The sequence below is a fragment of the Saccopteryx leptura genome, chromosome 2 (genome assembly GCF_036850995.1).
Source record: "Saccopteryx leptura isolate mSacLep1 chromosome 2, mSacLep1_pri_phased_curated, whole genome shotgun sequence".
Taxonomy (NCBI): domain Eukaryota; kingdom Metazoa; phylum Chordata; class Mammalia; order Chiroptera; family Emballonuridae; genus Saccopteryx; species Saccopteryx leptura.
In genome coordinates, this window is record NC_089504.1 from 255,100,140 (window position 1) to 255,120,083 (window position 19,944).

The 19,944-nt window shown below is 54.5% G+C and overlaps 1 protein-coding gene across 5 annotated transcripts in view; it reads left to right on the plus strand.

Annotated features, from left to right (window-relative positions):
• The window catches only part of SCYL3 (SCY1 like pseudokinase 3), a 27,866-nt gene continuing 7,922 nt past the window's right edge, over positions 1-19,944 (plus strand). For 2 of the 5 annotated variants that reach the window (XM_066371423.1, XM_066371424.1), the window contains exons 1-10: positions 1,975-2,067; positions 6,130-6,339; positions 8,029-8,214; positions 9,780-9,893; positions 11,548-11,604; positions 13,222-13,324; positions 13,748-13,859; positions 15,495-15,572; positions 17,226-17,365; positions 19,409-19,593. In XM_066371423.1, coding sequence (XP_066227520.1) covers positions 2,053-2,067; positions 6,130-6,339; positions 8,029-8,214; positions 9,780-9,893; positions 11,548-11,604; positions 13,222-13,324; positions 13,748-13,859; positions 15,495-15,572; positions 17,226-17,365; positions 19,409-19,593 — 1,200 coding nt within the window. In that variant the 5' untranslated portion in view covers positions 1,975-2,052. Of the gene's footprint in view, positions 194-1,974; positions 2,068-6,129; positions 6,340-8,028; positions 8,215-9,779; positions 9,894-11,547; positions 11,605-13,221; positions 13,325-13,747; positions 13,860-15,494; positions 15,573-17,225; positions 17,366-19,408; positions 19,594-19,944 lie in introns of those variants that run through there. The other 3 variants (XM_066371420.1, XM_066371421.1, XM_066371422.1) reach the window with 2 other exon arrangements.

Sequence of the window (19,944 nt, forward strand, 5' to 3'; positions counted from 1 at the left end):
TCGGAGGGCTGCAGACTGGCATTCTGTCCGGCTTCCGGAGCCGTCTCTATGGTGGCGGAGAGACCAGAACCCCGAAGACTGTGGGTGTAGTGGCCGGAGCCTCACGGGGGAGGCGAGGGTGGTTGGTGTCAACAGGGGGCGAAGAGGGGACTGGAGCCAAGACGCTCGGCCGCGCCCCGCCGCCCTCCGGCAGGTAACAGGGCACCGGGCGCCGCGCTCCGTCTGTGCGGCCCGGGCGCGGGGAGGGGCGGGGAGCGGGCGGTGGGCGCGCGCCCGGCTCGCGGGTCCGCGCTCGGGGGCGAGCTCGGCGCGGCGCCGCCGCCTCCGCGCAGCCCCTGCGGCCTGCGGGGCGCCCTCTCCGCTGGGCTGCGGGGGACCGGACGCCGGGAGAGAGCCGCGGAGCCGGGCCTCGCGGGCAGGTGGGGCAGGTGTGAGGCGGCGCGGCGACCCGTGGCCCCAGGTGAGGCGGGGCGGGGGCGCTGGAGCTGGGGGACCCGTTGTCCCGCCGCCCGGGACGCCGCCTTCGTTCCGGACCATGGAGCATGGCCCGGCTCGGAGTCCCAGCCTGCGCCCGGCTCTGCAAAGATGAGACATTTGTAGGGACTCAGAGTCGCCCTGGATTTCGGGCGCATTGTCATCGCTGCTCCTAGGATCCCGTGTGAAGCCCCCATGTCGCGTTCCTCCCCTTGGCTGAAGTCAGACTCCGTTTTAGGTCCAGTATCATGGTCACCTGGCAGGGCTGGACCGAGCTCAACGCAGGGACATACACCTGAAACAGATCAAAGCAAAGGACTCCAACTAATGTTATCGCCAGGTGACACAATGTCAGCCCTTACAGGGTGACGTTAGAACACAGTGCAGGCCATTATCTTGGGCACTCCCAAGCTAAGGAACCTGGGACCAACATCTCGCTGCTAATTGTTGTGGAAAGAGCTGTTCCCAGAGGACGCTGGTTTCTCACTTGAGTGAGTTGCCCAGGGATCCAGGACTGCAATCCACAGGTGGCCCAGAAACTTGGGGTGCTGCCCATGAAAGCCAAAGGGTGGGGGATGTCAGGCGAACACGTTTCTAAAGACAAAGACCGTGGTGCATATTCAAGTCAGACACTGCCTCTGTGATAAAACTCAGACATGTTTTATTGTAGAGTGGAGATGGCAGATACTGCAAAATACCCATGCGCATAGCACCGTGTCAGGGTGTCCTCTCCCTTCTTGTGAATTCTATTGCAGAGCTAAAGAATTACATGTTTTCCCCTTCACTCCTTGAAACGAGAGCGTTTTGGATATCCAAGTGTTATTATTTAACATTTTAGGAAGTCTGCTTTAGTCGAATTCTCACTTTTAAAGCACTGCTTATATCAACAGTTTCAATGCCTCTTAGGATAGAGTTGTGTGAAGTGAAGAGTTAAGAATCACTGCTTTGACCCTGGCCAGGTAGCTCAGTTGATTGTAGAGTGTCCTCCCCATACACCAAGGTTGCAGGTTCAATCCCCCATCAGGGCACATACAAGTCAACCAATGAATACATAAATAAGTGGAACAACAAATCAATGTTTATCTCTCTCTCTCTGCCTCTCTCCCTCCTTCTCTCTCCCTCTAAAATCAATAAAAAATAAAAGAATTGCTGCTTTTATGACATTCTCAAATGGCAGTCAACAGCACATCTCTTTATGTCCCCCTAATAACTTCTCCCAGGACATAGGATAGAACCTTTCTGTTGACATTAATCATGCCACTTTTCAAAAGTGGCATCTTGAATTCTGTCTAGAAAGAGAGTGGTTCCTTTTTTAGTTTTTAGGTGGTATTTCCTAGGGCCTGAGACCCCAAATGTTCACTGCTAAGAAAAGAATGGGCAGTGTTAACCTCCAGCTAAAGCTTGCATGACTAGGGGATTTTGTTGCATGAAGCCAAAGGTTACTAGATGTCGTAACACCTGGTATTGTCACAAGGAAACATTCTGCTGTTCAGAAGTGACTAAGTCAGCCTGAGTACTGCTCCTGAATCCTGGTGACCCTCTTATCTGCTTCGGGGTCTAATACTAAATCTAAACAGCATGAGCTTCTGCCAGGTGGGTTTTTCATCTTGCTGATTTTTTTTGGAAGGCCGAGGACAATTAGGCTAGTTTCCGAGGGATACTTTAAAGCCACACTTCTTGAACTCATTCCTCTAGTCTAACTGGTTGGGCAGGCAGGAGGCAACAGAGAGGAGCCACGTTATTAGCTTATGAAGAGAGTCGATTTCAAAGAACACGGACCCACTGGCTTCCTCCGGGCACCTGGCTCCCCTGCGTGGAAGGGGGTCACTGAGGCAGGTAGGGTGTGGACTTGGAGCTGGGGGATAGCATCGTGCCCTGGAAATGCCACTAAGCTCCCATGCTGATGCCTGCTGATTTCCTCTGGGCTCGCCAGCTGTCTGTCTTCACATGGCTTCGGTTTGTCGTAGCCCCGACTCCCTCCTGGGGCCTGTCTACCTGCTGGTGGACAGAAATACCTCTTGTTCATCAGATTCCTGGGGAAGACAGCCGGGCCGTGGTCCTACAGATGGTTAAGGTGTAAAGAGATTGCCCATTGGCGCTGGTAGACACCTGACACATTAACTGTGACTGAGGAGAGGGGAGCAGGTCCGAGTTCTAACCTTGACCCTCCCTACTCAGCAGGGAGGGGTGCTGTCTGTCACAGGCTGGGCAGGCAGCACCCCTTGAAATAGAATGAACACAGTCGCTTTTCTCTGTGACCCTACATAAACTTGCAGTTTATTTGTGGTCCCCTTAGCAAGGTACAAGGTGAATTTTACTTGCAGTTGAGACACTTGGCCTTTGCCTTTGTAATAGCTTTTTTTTTTTTTAATTTAGATTTTATTTACTCATTTTCAGAGAGTGAGGAGAGAGAGAGAGAAGGGGGAGGAGCAGGAATCATCTTGACCAGGCAAGCCCAGGGTTTTGAACTGGCGACCTCAGCGTTCCAGGTTGATGTTTTATCCACTACACCACCAGAGGTCAGGCCTACTTTTTTATTCTTAAGGAAAGTACACTGCTAGGTGGGTTGGAACTCTGGATTTGTTACAAAGCTGATTTCCTTGTCCCCAGAATCACTCCTAGGTATTGGAAGACTTCCATCTTCACATTGGCCCTTGCCCTGCCTTCCTTACACAGTGGCGCACGTGCTATGCAGCACCTGGAATTCTCTGTATCAGGTGTCACTGTGGCAGCGTTATATGCTCTGATACCATAGAACGTGTTGTGTGGAACTTGACCAAAGTGAAAAAAAGCCCAAGTAGAGGGTCTGTGTATAATGATGACTTTGGTCCTGGCCGATTGACTGAGTGGATAGAACATCAGCCTAGTGAATGGATGTCTCAGGTTTGATTCCTAGTCAGGGCCCAAGTGAGAAATGACCATCTGCTTCTCTTCCCCTTCTCTCCCTCTCTTGTAGCCAGTGGTTTGATTGGTTCAAGCGTGGCCCCGGGCACTGAGGATAGCTTGGTTGGTCCATGCATGTCAGCTTCAGGTGCAAAAGTAGCTCGGCATGCCAGCATTGGCCCTAGATGGGGTTGCTAGGTGGATCCGAGTCAGGGCGCATGTGGGAGTCTCTTACTATCTCCCCTCTACTTGCTTAAAAAAAAATAAAAGGGCCCTGGCTGGTTGACTCAGTGATAGAGCGTCAGCCTGGTGTGCAGGAGTCCCGGGTTCGATTCCCAGCCAGGGCACACAGGAGAAGCGCCCATCTGCTTCTCCACCCTTCCCCCTCTCCTTCCTCTCTCTCTCTTCCCCTCCTGCAGCCAAGGCTCCATTGGAGCAAAGTTGGCCCAGGCGCTGAGGATGGCTCTGTGGCCTCTGCCTCAGGCGCTAGAATGGCTCTGGTTGCAACAGAGCAACGCCCCAGATGGGCAGAGCATTGCCCCCTGGTGGGCATGCCGGGTGGATCCCGGTCTGGCGTATGCGGGAGTCTGTCTGACTGCCTCCCTGTTTCCAGCTTTGGAAAAATACAAAAAAAAAAAAAAAGAAAAAAAAAAGCGCCTGACTAGGTGGTGGCTCAGTGGATAGAGCGTCGGACTAGGATGCTGAGGACCCAGGTTTGAGACCCTGAGGTTGCCAGCTTGAGCGCGGGCTCATCTGGTTTGAGCAAAAAGCTCACCAGCTTGGACCCAAGGTCGTTGGCTCAAGCAAGGAGTTACTCGGTCTGCTGAAGGCCCACGATCAAGGCACATATGAGAAAGCAATCAATGAACAACTAAGGTGTTGCAATGTGCAACGAAAAACTGATTGATGCCTCTCATCTCTTCGTTCCTGTCTGTCCCTGTCTATCCCTCTCTCTGTCTCTGTAAAAAATAAAAAAATTTAAAAAGCCCTGGCCAGATAGCTCAGTTGGTTAGAGCATCATCCCAAAATCCAGAAGTTGCCAGTTAGAGCCCAGTCAGGGCACATACAGGAACAGATCAATGTTCCTGTCTCTCACTCTCTCACTTTCTCTAAAAAAAAAAATCAATAAAATAAGCATAAAAATAATTGATGACTGGGTTCTGTTTATCCAAAGGATGCAGATTTTTTTTTTTTTTAATTTTTCTGAAGCTGGAAACGGGGAGAGACAGACAGACTCCCGCATACGACCGACCAGGATCCACCCGGCATGCCCACCAGGGGCGAAGCTCTGCCCACCAGGGGGCGATGCTCTGCCCCTCCAGGGTGTTGCTATGCCGCGACCAGAGCCACTCTAGCGCCTGGGGCAGAGGCCAAGGAGCCATCCCCAGCGCCTGGGCCATCTTTGCTCCAATGGAGCCTTGGCTGCGGGAGGGGAAGAGAGAGACAGAGAGGAAGGAGGGGGGGGAGTGGAGAAGCAAATGGGCGCTTCTCCTATGTGCCCTGGCCGGGAATCGAACCTGGGTCCCCTGCACTCCAGGCCGATGCTCTACCGCTGAGCCAACCGGCCAGGGCCCAAAGGATGCAGATTTTAAACTAAAACTTTGAAAGGTCTACATATAGAGGGTTCGGCCATGTTACCTATTTGCTAGAGTTAGTACACAGTCCACTTTTTAAATTATGGTAAAGCCAGAACAGAAATCTACCACTTATTTTTCAGGCATGTTGCTTGGCCTACACAGGCTTTATATATAATAAAACAACCAGAGTCAACATTGAAAAATAAGGACATTCCCACATAAATCTTCAGGCTGCCTGCTGGCCAAGGGCATGAGCTGGCAACGCTGGGCCTGCAGCCCCGGTCAGCAGTGGACGAGGGCCCCAGCCTGTCCACGGCGGGCCCTGTGCCTGCTCGGCAGCCCCTTTGCTGCTCTAACAGCTGCTCTGCTTGTGTCCCTGTTGCACTGAAAGGTCTGGGCAGTGCAGGGACGGGGCATGTCTCTGTGCACATGAAGTGCCCCTGGTCTGTCTGACACCACAGCAAAGCTCTGTTAACATTTCAGCCTGATTTTCAAGTGTGTGTGCATGTACATGCATGTGTGCACCATGCACATTCATAGAGACAGGGCTAGGTGTATGATACAGAGTTCTTTCTAAAATGCCTTTATTGTGGTGTAGCTGATACACTGAACATATTTACAGTGTATGGTTCTACAAGTTTTGACATTCGTAGTCCCCACCACCATAGCCATCGTAGTCAAGACGATGAACGTATCCACTCCGCTCCGAAGTTTCCTTTGACCCCTTGGCGTCCATTCCCCATGCCGTCCCTCTGCCTAGGCCCCCACGCCAGGCTCCCAGGGGTCTGTCCTGTGTCGTTCACAGCATTCTCTAGAACCTCACGTATGCATGGGCTTCTTTGTGGCATTTGAGATGACACAATTTTGCATGTTCCCGAGGTCCGCAGCCCTCCCCCGTGAGGGGCGTGCATGAGCATTAGGGAGCAGGCGTGACCCACGTCTGTCCTGATTGCCTGTCACCCACCCTGAACGTGTGTGTGTGTGTGGGGGGGGTGGTGCTGGGGTCCAAGAGGCAGTCGGGTAGAGCGCATTTCCTGAGTCGTGGCTGCTCGTGGACTGCATCGAGCTCATGGACCTTCTCACGGCCGAGTGGCCCGGCCTCTGGTAGACTCTGGCAGGCTGGCGTAGCCGTGCCCAGCCCTTTGGCCGTGGTGCAGGGACCTGAAGTTTGACCATGTTCTCTGTTTCCTTCTAGATCTGTGACTTTGGGGAGGGGCTGCCGCGGCCCCCCGCCCAAGGGATGGGAGCAGAGAGCAGCGCTCTGAAGGGCTGCACGCTGAAGGGGCCCCAGGTCACCCTGCCCTCCGGAGTGGCTGTGTTCCCCGCTGAGCTGCAGGATGGCAGGGTTGCATCGGTCTTCGTGTACGAAAGGGAAAATGCAGACAGGGTCGACAAGGCCGCCAAGGTACTGTGGGGACTCCCAACAGCTCATACTTGTGACCACGAAAAACGTGAAGTGAAGAAAGGCCCGTGGAGGAGGACCATAGGAATAGTGTTTTTATTCATGGCCTTTCAAGACATAGTTGTCCTTACTTCACGGGAGCATGCCCATCTGGCATGGCGCGGGGAAGGGCCACAGGGAAGGCCACACACGGCGTGGGGAAGGGTGGTACTTTGCACTGCAGGTTGTATTTTGTAGAGGGATGCTGGGAGGTGACTTCCATCACTGATGCGTGATAAGAGACTTCACCTGGCTTAGCACAGTGCTCTAATAATGGACACTATTTGAACAGTGTATCGACCGTGGGCATGGAAACAAAATCTTGTAGGAACTGTAGGCACTGTTTTTCTTCTCCTGAGGCAGCACAATGCAGCGGGCGTTCAAAGACGGAATGCGTCTTTGGAGGAAGACCATTTCTCTCTCACTCAGGCCTCGTGGTTATGGTGCTATGTTTCTTTAACAACGTGAAGCGTTGGTTTCTGCCCTGTCTGAACACCTGCAGCTGATCGGGGGCTGCAGTTAAGAACTGTTGCTCTGTGTGGTCCTCACAGTGAGACAGGAAGGCAGGGCTGGCCTGGAAGGGAATGCGAGGCCCGGAAGGGGCTCAGAGCTCATCTTCTGCATGCCGGAGTCGTCAGGGATTCCTGAGAAGTAGGCCTAGTTCATTGCTGGGACCAGATCTGACCCTTGGCTTGAGTGGGGGTGCGTCCCCCTGCTCCTGCTGGACAGTCGGGGGGCCTTCACTCAGCCTCTGTCACAGCCCAGTGCCTGGATGGTGAACAGGGTGAGCAAGTGTCCAGGGAACTCGGGCCAGATGCTTCCGAGGCACCACCGTCCCGTCACAATCACCTTTCCCCCAGACCCAGAGTCGCGCCTCTCTGGTCAGTGTTCATGGAGAGACACCCCGTGCTCCAGCGACAGCGCCTTGTCGCTCCAGTTCTCGGGGCCTCCCTCCCTTCCCTTCTTCTCTCCCTTCTTCCCTCCCTCCCTCCCTTTTTCACACCTTCCTTCCTTCCACAAGGAGTCACTTTGGACCAAGAATTTTGCTGGGCACATAGGGTTAAAAAATAAACAAGTGAAAATGAAACCTGCTTTTCTTTGTTAACCAGGTGAAGGTTTACTGACTATTCCTGGCCACCACTAAGCCAGACAGCATCCCTGACTCTCTGTCTGCCCTGGGCCCTAGAGGGAGAGTAAAGAAAGGTTCAAAAAACCCAAGGAAAATAGATCCTGAGACAGAAAAGCAAATGAAGACTTTTTCCTGCAGGCACAAGTGGAGGAAGCTCCGCCCTGTGTCTTGCCCCAGAGTCTGGGCCCTCCGAGCTCTGCTTTTTGCTTACAGATCTCATGTTGCTGTTCTGGGCGCTCCGTGAGGCTTGGAATGGTAACTATGGAGGTTGGGGCCGTCAGGGGCTTGCACTGCTGTAGGGGAACTGGCCACCTCTGTCCTGTCCTTTAAATGTTGGTCAAGTCAGCGCAAGTCCGAGGTTCTCCTGTGCCATATTTGAAATTTGGGGGGGTCGGTGGGGGAGGGAGGGAGCCGGAAGACCGTGAACGCAGGTGTACAGTCCTGACTTCTGCGATATACATGAAATTACAGTGACTGTGGACTTGAGTCATTAACTTCCAAACCCTTCTGTTTTATTCTGAAAGCACTTGAAGACGCTCCGTCACCCTTGCTTGCTGAGATTCCTGTCTTGCACAGTGGAGGCGGACGGCATCCACCTGGTCACTGAGCGGGTGCAGCCTCTGGAAGCGGCCTTGGAGACGCTGTCCCCTGCCGAGGTCTGTGCAGGGATCTACGACATCCTGCTGGCTCTGATATTCCTGCATGACAGAGTGAGTGACCGGGATGTGGCCGTGGGGGCGGGGCCTGCAGAAGGCATAGCCCTTGTTCTCACCGGAAGGCTTCCTGGGGGTGTGGTCTGGGGAGTGTGTGGTGTGCGCTCAGTCTCTCAGGCGTCTCTGGGGCGGCAGTCACAGACTTGCCGTTCACTAGTGTCCCTCTAGTGCTTTCCCTAGAGACGCAGGTGAACACAGCGGCAGCGGCTGCTTGTTAGTAAGGCAGAGATATAGGGTTAGCATCCACGCTGCTGTGGGCCAAGTTACCTCTCCTTTGTCAGCAGTTTTGTTCCATTTTCAACTTGAAAAAGAAATGATTATTTCCTAGAAAGCGGCAGAGTTTTATCTATCTCTTTCCATTAAGTAGGTTGTACCAGTGAGAGACATCCCTTCACCCTGCGGTGATGTTTGCTGTTCGCGGACAGAGTTCCCTTGTCACTGGGCCCTTTCTGGACGGGGTCAGAGAGCTGCGTTGCTTGGTAGTGGTCGCTCTGTGATGTGGTAGGGCCTTCAGCAGCCCCCACAGGATTAAAGCTCCCGTCAGGGTTAGAAACCCTTGCATTTGACTCAACACATTTTAAAATGTTTTCTATCAATGGGAGATTGACTCCCCAAGTACCACTTTGGATTTATCTTCTCTTAAAAGTGTGTCTGAGGTTCACACGGAAGAGTTCCTGCTTCACTGGGGGAGCATTTCCTCTGATGGAGAAAGCAGAGGCCCATGTGAAAAGTCTGAGTTGCTGTGAGTGTGGGCCTCGCGTGCAGCATCCTGTTTCATCCACAGAGCCGCCGCTAGTCCTGGGGAGTCTGTGCAGGTCGGGCAGACCTCCTTGGGCAGCGTCTCCTACATTTTCTCTCAGATGGAGACATCCCATCCGCACTCTCCTAACCCTTGGAATGTTTTCTGTATAGATAGGTACCTATTTGCTCTACTGGCTAAAACAGTAAAAACATACTTGTCCACTGGGATAATTTCTGGTTTGGAAGAGAAAGCCTGTGTTTCCCATTTTCTTCTTCCCTGTGACTGGCTGGCTGTCCTGTTTCTGTGGTTTGCACCTGGCTCCGCTGTGGTGTGGGGTGTTCCTGGTTGTCCTCCTTCCATTCCCTCCTCTTCAGGCAGGATTTTCTTAATGCCCACAGGCCAGGACTTCAGGTGACGGGGCCTGGGCTCGTGATAGAATGTGTGGGAGAGAACTGGGAGGAGAAGTTCATGCAGGAACCTGTGGGGACAGAGAGGCACTTGACCTTGACAGGCATCGGAAGCAAACATGTAGGTTCTAAAGATTCTTAATTCAGGTCCAGGGCACGTGTGTCTCCTGACTCCTGTGGGGACAGGTGTGTACTCTCTAAGCAGTGGCCGTACGTCTTACCCGCCACAGGGTGGGGGCCTCTGGCCGGAGCCTTCTTCTGACTTCAGTGCTTGAGCTTGTCATTCTCAACGGTCGGACCTGCATGTGTTGTGCCAAAAGGGCTGGGCCTGTTTTTGGTGATTAGTATTCAGTTTTTTACAACTTGTGCTCATACACTGGAGTGGCGGCCCTCTTCCTGTTCCTCCTCTCCAGGGACACCTCACCCACAACAACGTCTGTGTGTCTTCTGTGTTTGTCAGCGAAGATGGGCACTGGAAGCTTGGAGGGATGGAGACGGTCTGCCGTGTCCCCCAGGCCACCCCCGAGGTAAGCGGGACAGCCCCGTTCTTGCAGGTGCGTGGTCTGGTGGGAGGGTCTCAGGCGGGACTTCGCTTCCGAGGGAGGGTGACCTTAGTGTTGGAGACCTGCCCACTTTTAACAATGCTTTTGTTCTTGGAACCGTGGGGTTGCGTCCTTCAGAGGGCCCTGCAGTCATCAGTTCTGTCCTTATCTAGGAGCTGGGGAACCTGAGAGAGAGGGGACACAGCCTGGCAGACAGGGGACACGGCCTGGCAGGCGTTCAGTTCAGCCCTCCTCTCCGCTTCTGGGCTTGGTGTCACCATGTCACACTGACGACCGAGATGACCGTCACCGGGTGTGACAGTGTCTTCTGTTTATCTGTGCAGCTCCGCCCAGAACAGTGCTGGGCACGGGTTCTGTGCTCGGGAACCTCTATGGCGCAGCCATCCGACATGTGCACTGTGACTTCTCCCAGCGGCTGTGACTGCCTGTGGTCCTTACATAGTTCTGTGTGACACAGGCCTTCACGCGTCCCTCCTGGGCTGACTAGCCCTCCTCTCTGTCTCGTTGCTTGTTTTCACCATTGCACATGTTACCACGAGACTCACTTACTTTGAGGCAGAAAACCCACTCCTGTCCGGACCCCCTCCACCCACAAACCCACTCCCTGTTCTCGTGCCCTGCGGCTTCCAGGTGGCCCCACCCGGGTTACACCTGCGTGGCTCTCGTTCATGCAGGGGGCACTTCACCACAGGGACGCTCCTCTGATGATCATTCCGCCCACCAACCGCATCTCAGACTTCCCCTTCGTCTCACTGGTCTCTGCTGTGCTCTCTAGGGCACAGGGCTGATGAACCCACCCCTTCCCCAGCCTCGCGTGGGCTCCCTCAGCCGCGCTGGCCCTGCCCTGGCTCACGCTGGCCTCAGGTGTGCCGGCAGCCTGCCCCTCTGCATGACTCTGTGCCGGGAGCCTCCTTGCCGTGGGCTCTGTGGGCTTGGAGAGGAGAGGGGCCAGAGTGGGAGATGGAGTTCCATGACCTCTGTGAGGCCCACCTGGTGTCCCCACCCGGCATTGTCACTCGTGTGCTCTGCCGGCCTCGCGCAGGTTACCAAAACTCGTGGTTTATGTTCCTGGCTGTGCGTACCTGCGGGGACAGGGAGTTGATTGCGTTCACTTCCTATTCCGAGTGCCCTGAATGGTGCTTGGGACTCACAAGCTCTTGTAAAAAAATCTTTGTCAGTGAGAGAATGTATTCTGTGATGTTGGTTTTGTCACGGCTTATAAGATGTTCATCGCTTATCTCTCATGTGGCGTGGACTTGATGCAGTGGAAAGCCCGGTGGTAGATTCGTTCTCTGATGGAGAAACCTCGTCCTATTAATGCCTCAGGTGGACAGAGGACTCTGAATTCCCATGTCAGATGCAGAGATGCCTTGGACCAGCCAGGGTGTCTGACCAGTGAAGGGGAGGGAAGGGTGCAGATACCTGCTCCCAACTGAAGCCTGGCACTGGGCCAGGCCTGTGCTGATGTTTTAATCGGGGAGATTTTAAGTCTGTACATTGAACATGTGGCAGCTGTGGTCGCTGTCTCTGTTGCTCGATGCTTTTGTGACTTGGTGTCAGAGGTTGGTCCACCTGACATCTGTCTGAATCCTTTTCCCTAATGTGTTTCTCTGTCTAGTTTCTGAGGAGTGTTCAGTCCCTGAGAGACCCGGCGTGTGTCCCTCCTGAAGAGACGGTAAGGTGATGCCCGTCGCTCATTGTGGGGCTGGGTGTGACACTGAGAAAGAGAACGCCCTGCCCACCCCCCCACCCCCTTTTTTTTTTTTTTGGTATTTTTCTTAAGTTGGAAACGGGGAGGCAGTCAGACTCCCACATGCGCCCGACCGGGATCCACCCGGCATGCCCACCAGGGGGCGATGCTCTGCCCAACTGGGGCGTCGCTCTGCCGCAATCAGAGCCATTCTAGTGCCTGAGGCAGAGGCCACAGAGCCATCCTCAGCGCCCGCCTGCCCACCCTTTCTTTACTGAATTACGGAGGCCTCAGGACTATGGCCTCATGGGCTGCTGAGAATCAGAGTGTCACCGTGCAGGGGCCTTGTCTTGACACCCAGCTGACAATTTGGTCATAGACACACCTCTGACACCTTGTAAAGATGGAGGGACCTCACTCATGTGGAATCTCTAGAACAAAATAAATGCTAAGACAAAGTAGAAACAGACTCATGGGACAGGACAAAACAGATTGGTGGTTGCTGGGGGGGCGGGCAGGGAGCTGGGAGGGAAGGTGACAGGATGAGGATGGGTCATTACAGGACAGTCATGGGGTGAGTGCCGCACAGGGAGCACGGCCGGTACTGGGGCAACAACTGTGCGTGGTGTAGGCGGACACTGAGATATCGGGGGGCTACATAGCAGGTGTCCCCAAACTACGGCCCGCGGGCCGCATGCGGCCCCCTGAGGCCATTTATCCGGCCCCCCGCTGCACTTCTGGAAGGGGCATCTCTTTCATTGGTGGTCAGTGAGAGGAGCACTGTATGTGGTGGCCCTCCAGTGGTCTGAGGGACAGTGAGCTGGCCCCCTGTGTAAAAAGTTTGGGGACCCCTGCATAGAGTATACGGTTGTCTAATTGCTGCTTTACACCTGAAACTAACACAGAACACCACTGAAAGTCAGCTGTAACTGAAAACACAGTTAAAAACAAAACAAAGCATGCACAGGGTCTGCGCATCCTCCCCGTTTCCCGGCGTCCTGTGCTCTGCTGGGAGCTGAGCAGCCGCGCTCTGCCTGCCGGGCTGTTCACTGGGATGCCGAGGGGTGCAGGCGTCCACGACGTCTGCTCTCTCTGTACCCACAAGGCCGAAAGCAGTCGCTCTCTCGTGACCACTGTAAACACAGGTCCGCAAAGACACACTCAGTGGGATGTTCAGTAAACACTATCCCAACTAGAAGTAGAAATGAACACAGAAACCTAAGACCCAAAATAAATCAGGTTGATCCAAATCAGCACAAAGTGCATAGACTAGTTTTTCTATGTGATGGTATGTGGGTTTCAAATTAGTGTAAGAATTCTGACCAACATGTGGAGGAAAAAAAGGAATAGAAAATATTGTTGGGTGTCTTAGGTGGTAATGTTTAGTGTCGTTTTATGAAACTTTTGCTTTCATTATGTGTGTATCTCTCCATACGTGTGTATACCGAGAATGATGAATAGTAATGATGTGTTGCTTAGTCTGGGTTGCTGTCCTGCATCTGAGAGCCACAGACACTCACAGGCCTGCTGGGTGGAGGGAGGTGGCCTGTGGCGGCCCCGTGTGGCAGTGCAGGCCAAATTCACCGGCCTCTCCGCTTCTAGTCCCCAGAGTTCACAACCCTGCCAGAGTCACACGGGCACGCACGGGATGCCTACTCGTTTGGGAAGCTGGTGGAGAGGGTGTTCACGGTCTTGAGTGGACAGGGTGAGTTGGCACTAAATGAGCAAATGAGCCGGCAAGGGTGGGACCCCGTGGGTGGGAACCACTGGCTCCCCACGGGTCTGTGGTGGCACAGCCTTGTGCTACCTGGGGGCAGTGAGGCTCCCGGCAGACCAGATGTGCCGCTGCTCTGCGGGGAGCCGCCAGGCTGGCAGCACCAGGCCACCACGCTGGCCCCGGCCTCTGTGCCCCGCTGCACCTACCTGCCCTCAGGAAGTGGGGCCCAGCCGGGAGGCACGGGGTCTCTTCTGTGGGGGCAGGACGACGGCCTCCGGCCTGGGCGCAGTTGGCCACAGCCAGGGCTGTGTCTGTTTGGGCTCTTCTAGGTTGGTTTTTGCTCACCTTTCCGGCTTGCGAGGCCCCGCACGAGGGCGAAGCCCGGGAACTAACTGTCGCTCTGGATTTCAGTTTCAGCCGCCGCGCTCGGCCGCTTCCAGCAGACCTGGCCCTCAGCCCTGCTGGACCCCGCCCCCCAGAGCCGGCCCCCGCTCCGCGCCTTACTGTCCCATGACTTCTTCAGGTGAGGGCCGGGACTGCCCGCTGCCCGCCTGGACGCAGTGCCCCTGTTGGCAGGAGAGACTGACTCATGGCCCCGTGGGAAGTGTGGGGCTTGGGTTGCCTCTCGGGGTCCGTCACAAGTGGCTTTGGGAGTCTATGATGGGGGGCTGGGCCTAAAACTGCAGGTGCTGGGGGCCTCTGTGGGGAGGGCTGGGCTGCGGCCTGGGGCCGTCCTTTCTGCTGCCATGGTACTGACAGGAGCTTGTTGTTGACGTTTTCTTGTTGGGGGGCGCAGAAGGAAAGAAGAGTGTTTTCTGTAGTTAGCAGAGCCCTGGTCAGAGGGGAAGGCTCAGGTGTACTGCGCGGGGTCAGACCCCTCTGAGCTTCGGCCAGGGTCAGTTTGAGATGTGTATCTTTCACTTTTTTTTCCCATGAGTGTCCGCTGTGGGAGTCCAGAGCGGGTGCTGTGTCCAGTTTGCTGGGGCTGGTGCGAGACAGACAGGGGCAGTTACCCTCCTGATAGCACTGGGTGGGGGACAGTCTTATTGTAGTGACTAAGGCTTTGTCGTTTGTCCCCAAGAACTCGTTCAAAACCTTTCCCTTACTGGCATCTGAACCAAGGAATCGCCATACCCTCTGGGTGATTCACAGTAACATCTTATTCACCTGGATATAAAGTCTCTACAAAGAGTATCCCTCATAGTGGGACTCTCATCACTGGACGTGGCAGGGTTTTTTAGAGCTTGGCGGAAAGGGCAGAGAGCCGAGGTGTGCAGCTGCTCCCCTTCCCGAAATCCTGCGTTACACGTGGGGATAGGCCCGGCTGGGCACGGGCGTGGGGCAGCTGGCCAGAGTCGCCTGCAGAGGCGGCTGAGCCCATTTGATTAGACTTCTGTTAAGATGTGGGGCTTTTTCTCTGCTGAGCCACGGGAAATGGGGTGGCAGAGGTACAGCTTGGTGGGTGACTGTGCTTCTGGGACTTCCCAGGGCGTCATCCTCAGAGGCAGGGCAGGAGGGCAGACAGCAGTCCTAGCCCGAGACTTGAGTGGCCCGGCAGGACACTGACCCCTCGCCCTCTTCCTGGCCTTGCTGGAAAAATGACCAAACCACTCCAGCAGGTCAGGGGACAGTTCCTGCGGCTCCTGGAGTGCCTCTCCATGGCCCTCGTTAGTGGCCCTCAGTAGCTCTTCCTCCAGCACAGGAGATGAGAATCATCCTGTTCGGTGATAATGTTTCCCTAGGTGTTCATTTGACCAGAGTTCGTTAGTGTTTGTGTGCAGACGTGTGTGGAGAAGGCTGTGTCCTCATCACGGATCTCTGGAATTATTATTAGATTCCCTAGCTGGATAGCTCAGTTGAGCATAGTCCCAAAGTGCAGAAGTTGCTGGTTCGATCCCCGATCAGGGCACATACAGGAACAGATCCATGTTCCCCTCTCTTTCTCTCTTTGCCTCTTTCGCTAAAATAATTAAAAAAAAATTCCCTGTGGACTTGTTCTACAGTGTTTGTCTCATAAGCTATTTGACTGTAGTAGAACCCTCCAACAGCACAGAGAATGTCCTCTGCTGAGCGTGGGGAGCTGGAGTCTGGAGCAGCAGGACTTAAGGTGCCTCCTCTAATCTGCTGTCTGCATGTTCTTTTTCTTTCTGGCATTTAGGAATGATTTTCTAGAAGTTGTGAATTTCTTGAAAAGTTTAACACTGAAGAGTGAAGAGGAAAAAACTGAATTCTTTAAGTAAGTTCAGAAAGGCAACACCTTACAATTCAGTACCTTGGGCTAAGTCCATGAAGTCATCAGGTGAGAGGCGGTCATCTGTCGGGTTTGTGGAGGACACTCCCTTGGTGCCTTCCTCCGTGCAGGCTTCTTGCGGGGCCTTGGGATGCGAGGGCCAGGTGAGGGCAGCGGAAACAGATGGTCCCTGGACAGCAAGCGCATGCTAGTGTCCAGGGGAAGGACTGCGCTCCTGGCGGAGGCGCAGGGACATGGATGAGTGCGCAGGGACAGTGTGTCTTTTTCCAACGGTGGCAGCTGGGTCCTACGGGAGGACAGACTCCAAAGCCAGGACAGGCGGGAGGAAGGCACCCGCGTGTGCGGCCATGAGGAGCTCATGTGGGCTTCAGACACGCCATCCACAGAGGGCTCGCGGGCCAGCTGCGGTTCCATCTCCCTGCAGAGGGCCTGTGTTGTCTAAGGGGGCTCAGGCCCACCGCATGTTGGATGGGGACCCGTCGCAGACCACCGAGGTGGTCAGGCAGTAAATGTGAGGCCATGTTAAGGGCACTACTGATGGTACGAAGAAGACACCGAGGTCAGATAGACTTGAAAGATGAAATGGCAGGCCCTAGTGACTGTCACTTTGGGAGCCAGGGTTCTGGGGTGGAGGGCCTGGCATGGGGACTGGTGGCTCTGGTGCTCTGTCCGTGGGTCCTGGCCGGAGCTCCGGAGAGAGGGTGAGCGGAGGGGCTGGAGGGGACTGTCAGGCTTCATCAGCCTGTCGGCCAAGTTCTCCCAGAGAAAGTAGGGAGCAAGGAAAGGACTGTGGCTCACGCTATAGCCCGGCTCTCAGCCTTGTGAGGGGCCGGTGGGGAAGGGCTGCTGAGGAGGGAGGCAGGACCAAGGCTCGCAGGGGACCCAGCGGAGGGCTGGGTGGCCATGAGGCGGGGCTGGCAGGGCAAGGCCCACACAGGAAGCTCAGCAGTGACGCAGGGCGAGGAGGGAGCTGCTGTGCATCCTGGCCTGTGCAGGTCAGCAGGGAGGAGCGCCGCTGGGGAGGGGGCGGAGCCCAGGGGACACGAAGGTGGGAGAAGAAGGGAGCTGATGCCACGCGGCCAGGGGACCTGCAAGGGAAGGGAGTGTCAGGAGGTGGCTCGGGTGGCCTTAGATAGGAGGAGCCCTCACCCTGGGTGCCTGCACAGGGGCAGGGCCGTGGGTGCACTTGCTTGTGGATGGGGGCGCTTCCTCGTCGAGCAGGAGGTGGCTGAGGAGTGGGCAGCGTTGCTGCTGACCCAGGCAGTGCTTTTTACACCTGCTGTTTTTATTTAAAAGGTTAATGGCAAAAGCCTATGTTTTGTTTACTGTGGGAAGTTGGATAACTTGATAGCCCATGGCCTTTACTTCGGGAATTTCCATTCATGGACTCACAAGCCTCTGGCTGTGGGGAAGGGACCCTCCTGCTGTCACCAGGGCGACCTGCTGAGCACTGGGTTTGGGGGGCGGTCGGTGCTGACAGCAGCTTTGCTGCTCACTGAGGCCAGCCCGGTTGCCCTCCCAGGTCCCTGCAGAGTGCGCCCTTCAGCGGGGCGGGAGACAGCACGTGTGGCTCAAGCCCGGGCACTGGTACGGGGAGGATCCCGACATGTTCAGCGTCCTTCCTCTTCCTCACTGCAGGTTCCTGCTGGACAGGGTGAGCTGTCTGTCGGAGGAGCTGATCGCTGCGCGGCTGGTGCCTCTCCTGCTTAACCAGCTGGTGTTTGCGGAGCCCGTCGCTGTCAGGAGTTTTCTTCCTCATCTGCTTGGTCCTAAAAAAGGTGAGTTCTTTTTCAAACTACAGTGTGTCCGTAAAGTCATGGTGCACTTTTGACCAGTCACAGGAAAGCAATGAAAGACGATAGAAATGTGAAATCTGCACCAAATAAAAGGAAAACTCTCCCAGTTTCATACCTATTCAGTGCAGTTCGATGTGGGCTCACGCACAGATTTTTTAGGGCTCCTTAGGTAGCTATCCCATATAGCCTCTACAGACGGGTCACTGACTGATGGCCTACCAGAACGGGGTTTCTCCACCAAACTGCCAGTTTCCTTCAACTGCTTATTCCACCAAGTAATGTTATTCCTATGTGGTGGTGCTTCGTTATAAATGCGCCGATATTCACGTTGCACTTTGGTCATGGATTTGAATTTAGCGAGCCACAGAACACACTGAACTTTCCTCTGTACCATCCACATCTCGACTGGCATGGCTGTGGGCTGCTCCGCTGTATACACGGTGTTACTTCATCATCTGCGCATGTGCACGTGCTGCCACATCATCCTACAGAAACTGGGAGGGTTCTCCTTTTATTTGGTGCAGATTTCACATTTCTATCATCTTTTGTTGCTTTCCTATGATTGGTCAAAAGTGCACCATGACTTTATGGATACACTGTATTATTGCTCATTGAGGAGTTGGGGATTAGCCCATATTTAAACAGGGTGAGATCACAGTGTGGTGTAGTTCATGTTGCTTCTGAAGGTGGGAACGGTACTGGCTCCTGAGAACTGACTCAGACAAGGGTTCTAGACCCCGCAGCGTAGACAGGGCTTGTCTTCCTGGAGAGTCAGACTTCCTGCAGTCGCAGATTTCACACGCGCACACACGCACGCCCACAGGCACGGGACCAGCACATGACAAGCACGTGAGGCCAGGCCTACGTCTTTAGGGAATGCCTGCATTGCAGGTGAATGGCTCGCTGAGCCTGCACCTCCCGACCCCCCAGAGCACCTGCTTCAGTTGAAAGATTGTAACCCACTGAGATTACTTCTATCTATCCCCCCACCCAATGTGAAATGAGGTGGTTACTTTGTAACTTGATGAGCATTATTGATGATAACACATCAAGTTAGAGAGTATAACATTAACATGACTAGAATTCTGAGTTGGGGAGAATCCTGCTTTTAGAATTTATTTTTTAGAGGATCTCAACCATCCAGGCAGCTGTACAGGGAACTGACAACTAGGATTTCCCATGTTCTGCTTTGATGTCATTCATTCCGCTGGCCATGAACTTGTGTCAGAGCTCTTCCCTCTCTTGCTCAGTGGACCTTAGGTGGGGGAGTACTGAGTCACCTGGGAGGCTTTTCAGATTTTGCCTGTGTGCCTGATCCCCTGATTTAGGGACAGCAAGGGCAGGGAGATACATATGTATGTGTGTGTATGGTTTTTAATTTTCCCATTGATTAGAGAGGTGGGGGTTGGGGGGAAGGAAGGAAGAGGGAAACATCAACCTGTTCCATTTAGTTGTGCATTCACTGGTTGCTTCTCGTATGTGCCCTGACTGGGGATCGAACCCATGACCTCTGGCACATCGGGCAGACATTTTATCTGCTGAACCGCCTGTCCAGGGTGTATACTGTATTTTAAAGGTTCCCATGCCCACAGCTATGACCACAACTGCTGAGAAGGGAGGTGTGCAGCCCCAAGTCCCGAGGTAGCACTCAGCACCTGGGTTTACGGGTAAAACTGCAACCACAGTACACCGTGAGGTGGTGTGTAAAGGTCCTTCCTGATCAAGCACAGATGTGTCGTCATTGATTGGGGATTCTATTAAAATAGAAGCTGCCTCTGTCATCCATGAAGGACAACCCAGTATCTAGAACACTGCTGTGAGGCCGTGTGCATTCGTGATTCGGTCTTGAGAGGAATTTTGGGTCCACAAAGGGCGTCCCTGCGGCTGGGGCCGAGGAGCTGGGGAGGACCGAATGTCCAGCTCTGTGCCGAGGGTGACCCCCCAGCTCTGTGCCGAGGGTGACCCCCGCTCAGTGCTCCTCACTGAAATGCGTGTTTTCTCCTCTGTCCCCCTGCTCTGGGGTAGAGGGGGCGCCCGAGGAGAGCCCTCGCCTGCTCTCCCCAGCCCTGTTCCGGGCGCGGGTGGTCCCCGTGCTGCTTCGGCTGTTTGCGGTGCACGAGGAGCATGTGCGCCTGGTGCTGCTGTCCCACCTGGAGGCCTACGTGGAGCACTTCACTGCGGAGCAGCTGCAGAGGGTCGTTCTGCCCCAGGTCAGCCGCCCCCTGCGCTCGTGGGGGGGGGAGCCCCACTCTAACCCAGTGTAACCTCATTCCCATTTGGGATGGCCAGGAATTTTTGGGAGATACTATTCAGCTCAGGATGTGGTTTTAAAAGTTTTTGTCAGTCACGTGAAATCTTTCAGATAATTTGTTTTCCTGTGAGATTAATGTATTTGAAAGTTGTAAGGACTGGTTTATGCCCGTTGCACTGGTGCGGGCCTTGGAGGTGTGCCACACACTCCCTGCTCCGGGGGGCTGGTAGGTAGGAAAGACAGAGGTTTCTCTCTGTGCAAGAGATACCCCAGAACTTAGTTTTATTCCCACGATTTTCTGGGCACATGG